Genomic DNA, 6,493 nt, shown 5'->3' with positions numbered 1-6,493 from the left:
TTATACATAAATATATATGTGTATATATATATATATATATATATATATATTGTATGCATGTTTATCATTTTTTTATTTTCTGTATTTTTTGGTGAATACACACACACACACACACAAATATATACACATATATACATACTCCAAAACACTTGTGGGGCCATATGAAACTTAGGCCAGTTTGAGACTTCTGCTCTATACACTAGAATTTATATCCCATCAGATTCTTAATTATTTTAAAATCATTTCTCTCCCAAGTATAACACTTGGGAGTGTAACACTAACTTAACTAATTTATGAAACAGGATCTTCTAATAACCTCACACCATCACGAGAGGTCATGAGATCTTGATATTTATGAGAAGAAAACCCTACGAAGACATCATGTGTGGGTTGAGTTATACGAGTGTGTTACAGGAGGTCCTCCTCCATTCGAGACTGACTCATCTAAAACCACTTCTCTACCCTCTTTAAATTGCTACGTGACTATTAAAAACCACGGGATGTTAAGATGTTAAGGTTCAGATGTGAACATCTCACCCAGTGCATTCATGTGACAGTGCATGTTTCGTAATGGCTTCACAGTGAACCAGTGAATGTGAGAATTCAGAGTTCATCTTACAGACATTCCTCTTTCAGACGGCCACTTTAGTGAGGACAAAAAGCTCCCATCTTTAATAATTCATGCTAACCTAAGCCAAACAGAAGCATGAATGGGCTCATTCAAATCTTTTGGCACACCAGCTCAAACCTTTACCTTGTCCATCCTTGTTTTTGACCCCATGTGGGATTCGGTTGATGCTCAGGATGTACTCATCCTCAGTGACCACTTCAAATTCTTCAGCTGGGTAGCCCCAGTGTCTGATGATCTCACTCTACAAGAGACAAACACAACAGTGAGCATGGCAAAGTCCATGACAGCATGGAGAAATCAATAGAAACACCTCCATGTAAGATAAATTAAATTAAATAGGACAGCAAACACATTCCTTCTCTCTTTAGAAAATACAACACTTCAAAATAGCACAAGCATTGTTCTATTCTGATGAAAGCAGTAGAATGTCATCCATTTGAAGAAGAAATATAAGGCCTAAGGATTTTTTAAGAATAGCTACATTTCTTCTTTGCTAAGGTCTACAATAAATGTCATCAACGTGGCAGTATTTTTAAATGTAATGAAAATAGAAAACACCAGTTCAGCTTAAATTCTTAGTTCAGTCATTTGTCTTTTCAAGAGCACAATTATTTCAGCTGTATGGTGTCACACTGCTCCTCCTCCTCCTCCAGATGTGAGATAAATTATAATCAGAGACTTCAAAGAAACTGTGTGAGCTTGTTGGTTCCAGGCCTGCCATGCAATCTCCCCATGCATAATTAAAGGCTCTGCAATTTCCCACTCCCACTGGGTCTTCTGTCTGCTCATTCTACTTTAGGCCACTTAAGGATAAACCCACTGCTGGCTCAACACACATTATGGGGAGAGTAAGCACTGGGGGATGTGCCTCTCTCTCTCTCTCTCTCTCTCTCTCTCTCGTATTCGTCCTCTTTTCATGCAGAAATAGTGTGTGTTGGAAACAAGAAATATTTCGTGCACTTCTGCGGAATGAAAATGCAAGAGGAAAGTCTGATGAAATGCAGAATGTGACCAACTAGCCTAGGCCTACTGAAAATATGGACAACTTCACAGCCGCATTTTATAAAGAATATCATTTTCCATGGAATCAAGAGCAAATATATATGAGCTCCAAATCATTTGAAGTATATTTTTATTATATTAGTGTAATTTTTTTTATAATACTTTTGCCCATCTAAATGAATGAGCAGAGAGAACTATAAGTAAGCTATTTGTTATGGATCTGAGCTCCTTTCTACATTATTCATTCATTCACTTTTTAGCAGTCCAACATAGCAACACTTAACTAATAGGTATTTACACACTTTAAAAATTACACACTTCACTTATTTTTTATTTTATTTAGTTTTTTCCCCCCAGTAAATCTTCTCTCTGATGATGTATAATGAACATCTCCAATTACTTTCAATGGCCTGCAAGCTCACATTCAGATCTGTCTCCATCCAATCAACAACTGATGGATAGAACCAAGCCCCTGCCCAACATTTGTCCTTTTCTAATATTCTTTTTTCGCTGAGATATACATCATAATCCAAATATCTGTTGCTACTTCTGTTACATCATGACTTTGAAAGGAAAGTTCACCCAAAATTAAAAATTCTGTAATTTTTTTTTTTAATCATCCTGTACATTTTTATGTTTTCTTTGGAAAACAAAATGATTATTGTATGGCTATTGTATGGCTTCAGAAAACATGGAATATGGAGTCATATGGATTGTCTTTTTTTGCCTATGGATCTAGACAGACGTTGCCACTACAAACTGTTGTTGTATGGAACATAACTGTGTACAGAGTATTTAAATTCTCCTATCAAGAGAATTTTAATTTTGGGGTAAACTATTCTTTTAAGCCCAAGTGACAAATTTTGAAGGCTCAATAATCTGCTTGTGAACGCAAGAATGTGAAACGCAGAGTATAAAAACCAGTTATTGTATTAAAACCAACAAATCACTGTCTTATCAGCATTTCTGCAAATGGTTACTTGACCTGTGCAAATTGTCAAACAATGATTATGAGATATCATTATTTAAACCAAGAAATCTTGTTTCATATCTAACCACACATGAAAGCGCACGAATGTCACTTAGAGTACAATTTCCTTTCAGAGTCCGTGGGAAAATATGTTACATAAAGCTGTCTAATGTCAATTATGAAAAATAAAAATAGCTGAACTGGTGAATTATGTTTCTCTTCCCTGTCTCACATACAGAAAATATATATAATTTGAAACACTTATGAACCAAGATCTAACCCTAGTAAAAATAAAATAATAATAATAAAATGCCATAATTCACTTAAAACATATTTATTCCTTACTAAGTATACTGTACTTCAAATCCATTAACATCTTTATTGACATATCACTTAAGACTTATATAAAATTATTTCTTTATTGCACATTACACTTAATTTTTCTTAACATTTCTTAATATTAAGCCTAAAATGTGTTTTAATATCACTATTAATAAGGATTGTATGATTTCAGGTATCAGTCTTTAAATGCAAGGTATTTAAATGTACCAGAAGTATACTTTCATTAGTTCCACTTTAGCACAATTAAGCACAAAATTTGTTTTTCCAATTTAGCAGACTTTAAGTATACCAAAAGTACAACTACAGGGTATTTTTATTAAGCACATATACAGGTAAATATGTAAATGTATTTCAAATACATTTTAGTATATTTTTTCCACTAGGGGACTATTCACTTTTACAAGAGATAACGTGATGATGTGTTCTGCTTTCAGCTTCCAAGAGCCACATTGAATCATGGGAGGACAAAGTGCAAAATGTATTTTCTTATACAGTAGAGATGGTCAACTAATGAATCCACTTCTCTTTAGAGCATGTGACAAAACAGAGAACTGGAAATAATATTACAAATGCTGTGCAAAGTTCACTTAATAAGACATGATATTCATAAGGTCAGCTAAAGCAGTTAAAGCTAGAAAAATTGACATTTTTGTCTACATGGTGCATTTTATGTATGTCTGTTATGCTGTTATAAGAATCGCATTGATTTACATTACAAGCTATCAGAATTTCATCTTATTTTTGGCCATAAAAATAACAACATCTGCACAAAAAAAATTGCATTATTTTTTCTTAGCTTGGGGTTTTGAATAAAATTGATGTCTTTTTCTACTTTGAGCACAAGCTCCATATTCACACTATATTAAAATTCAGTGACTCTGCATTTTCACAAAGTAAACAGTATTGTATCCATAGCTGATGAACAGTATTGTCCCCATGAATGTTGCTGAATGACTTCATGGGATGTCATTGCGATGCGATTAATGGCAAAAGTAACCCAATTTACCTGAATTCATTCTCTGGTGTTTTAGCACTTATTGACAATTTGCTGGACAGTAATGAAGAACACTCATTGCAGCTTATTACATGTTATTTATAACTACTGGCTACTTACGATGTTCATATTTACTTCAGGGTCCAGTCCTATCTTGTCCTCAACAGGCGGCCTGCACTGAATGAGCCCAAATGTAAGAACCAGAGACAACACCAGCCATGACATCTTTCTGTCAAACATTTACAAACAGTGAATTAACATACAGGGTCTCCCAAGAAGACACACTAATCTAAACCAGTGTTAAAAAGCTATGCTAATCTTCAGCAGCCCTCAATAGATTGTTTAGTGTTGCTCAACATGTGACACCTGACTGTAAAGTAAGGATACATAACATGAAATTACAAGGTCAATGTAGCTACATCTTTGTTTGTTCAGAAAACAAGCTGCCAAAACAAACACTGCTGAACATCACTACTGTACTTTATTATATGAGAGCAGAAACCAAATCCAAAAATATGTTTGGCAAATGTATACTTTTTTAAAAATGTAAACATTTATGTCACCAAAAAATATTGTATAAGGTAGGCTATTACATAGACAATATTATTTGTATCCATCATATCTATGAGTTAAAGCAAGGTTTAAATGTTTAATTTTACAACCCTGCGTTTTCACAAAACGAAAGCAGTTCACGTAACGTTAGCACATCTGAATGGTTTTGAATGACAGATAGTCAAGCCAATGCATTTGACATAATAACAAACGCACGAAAGTCAGTCGGTGCAAACAAAACGTATTAAATCACTGTAATGAATTACATAGTAGCTTCACACCTTCATCGTAACACACTTCATCGTACAGTAAATTCGTTTATTGCTAATTCATTGAGTTGCCACAACGTAATTCCTTGCAGCACATTAATAAGCAGGATCGTTTTAAGCTGATCGAGACTGATCTGATGGAGTGTGTTTATTAAATGGTCATAAGCACTGAATAACGAAAAAAAAGAAGCTCATTTAGTGAAACTCACCCAACTTCGGTTGAGACCTCCATAGCAGCGTACTGAAATCAAAAGTGTGGAGCCTCAGTTGAGTTGACCACACTGATAGCGATTAAATGCTTTAACATCAGCTGACAATGACATCATGACCTGATTGATCACTGTTCTTGAACGCCTTTAATCAATCAGTCCCCCTTCTGAAGAAGTGGGATTTATTTATGTAAAAGCTGCTTTCTTCCTGATTTAAGCACTCCATTATTAATCTAATGTTTGTCAAACTGACGTCGTCATTAGGTTATTTTTCTTTTTGCTTGTTTGTTTTTTAGATGAGAATGAAAAATTATAACTTGTGCATTGCAGTAGTCACTGAGCCAATTGTAGGCTACAATAATAAATACACTCTGTCTTCAATGTACCTGTAAAACCTGCATACAACTTTATGTTATTATTATTTTGATGTTTGGACATGTTGTGCATACACACCAGTAAAATATTGAAAAACGAAGGGAATGTTTTGCTTGGCCAACTCAAACATTTCAGCCTTTCATACTTCTTAAAGGGACAGGGTGCTAAATCGAGTCGTGATCTTCAAACGAGCAAGATCGCTTTGCTATTTTACATAAGCAGTTTTTATGTACCTTTTCTAAAAATGTCTCGAGTTCTAATAGTTGGTGCTGGACTTACAGGCAGTTTATGTGCCTGTCTGCTGCGGAGGGAGCTGCCCAACAAAGTAAATATAGTCGTGTGGGACAAATGTCGGGGTGCAGGTTAGCATCTTATCTGTTTTCACTCACAGAATGTTTATTTTATGTACTGATGTGAAACACCTTATTGAGTGGCTGGTGTCTCGTGCGTTTAAATAATTGAATTAGTGGTATGTGCAACAAACTGTCATTAAACACAAGTCAAAACGCTGTTCTAAACTGGTGACCTGCTGATCTATAAAGGAGGAAGGTGAGCAGACAATAAGCAGATATGATGAACTTTATTATTAGAAAGTTTTCGACGTCAAATTCCTTATTGACTCTTCGCCTGAAAGAACAGACTGAGCAGGTCCTCATTGTATTTCTATGCACGATAAACAACCTGGAGATAAGTCTTGAACTTTGTCCTTCAAGACAAGCAGATGATTAGAATGTGGATGATTAGATGTTAATAAAACAAAATAGTTAACGCTGACCCATTATAGCCAAATTACAACATTTGCTTTTAAGTAATTAAATAATGCAATTTTTTGTACTCAATATTGGTCAAAATTTGCTGTAAACGTACCCATTAAGCTCACCAAAATCTACATTGAGACATGTTTAGTGCACAAGATATTGGTTTCAGAACAAGAAGTTATGTTAAAATAAAATATTAATCTCTCACACAAAAATATGTAATTTTATTTTAAATGACAAAAGCATTTCAATTAAGATGTACATCATTAAATGCAAAAAGTCTGGCTGTGCTTAATGGGTACATTTTTGTACCCTTTAAGCACACCCCTTTTCCCATTAAGCTCACATCATGTTTTATTAAAAATTCTTGTTTATTTTAAACAACCTTTTT

General features: G+C 34.5%; 2 protein-coding genes across 3 annotated transcripts in view; one reads left to right on the top strand and one right to left on the bottom strand.

Moving 5' to 3' along the window:
- Nucleotides 1–5,122, bottom strand: part of lipf (lipase, gastric) — a 13,231-nt gene extending 8,109 nt beyond the window's left edge. Inside the window, exons 1-3 of the mRNA XM_016569567.1 lie at nt 4,970–5,122; nt 4,060–4,168; nt 755–872 (exon numbers count right to left, since the gene is read on the bottom strand). Coding sequence (XP_016425053.1) covers nt 755–872; nt 4,060–4,168; nt 4,970–4,992 — 250 coding nt within the window. The 5' untranslated portion in view covers nt 4,993–5,122. The remainder of the gene's footprint in view (nt 1–754; nt 873–4,059; nt 4,169–4,969) is intronic.
- Nucleotides 5,123–5,482: 360 nt separating this feature from the next.
- Nucleotides 5,483–6,493, top strand: part of LOC107753429 (renalase-like) — a 65,939-nt gene continuing 64,928 nt past the window's right edge. For both annotated transcript variants that reach the window (XM_016569565.1, XM_016569564.1), the window contains exon 1: nt 5,483–5,706. In XM_016569565.1, coding sequence (XP_016425051.1) covers nt 5,589–5,706 — 118 coding nt within the window. In that variant the 5' untranslated portion in view covers nt 5,483–5,588. The remainder of the gene's footprint in view (nt 5,707–6,493) is intronic.

The sequence above is a fragment of the Sinocyclocheilus rhinocerous genome, unplaced genomic scaffold (assembly GCF_001515625.1).
Source record: "Sinocyclocheilus rhinocerous isolate Xijiao unplaced genomic scaffold, SAMN03320098_v1.1 scaffold2216, whole genome shotgun sequence".
NCBI lineage: Eukaryota > Metazoa > Chordata > Actinopteri > Cypriniformes > Cyprinidae > Sinocyclocheilus > Sinocyclocheilus rhinocerous.
The sequence above is the reverse complement of the archived record's forward strand: the minus strand, read 5'-3'. Positions and strand labels throughout refer to the sequence as shown.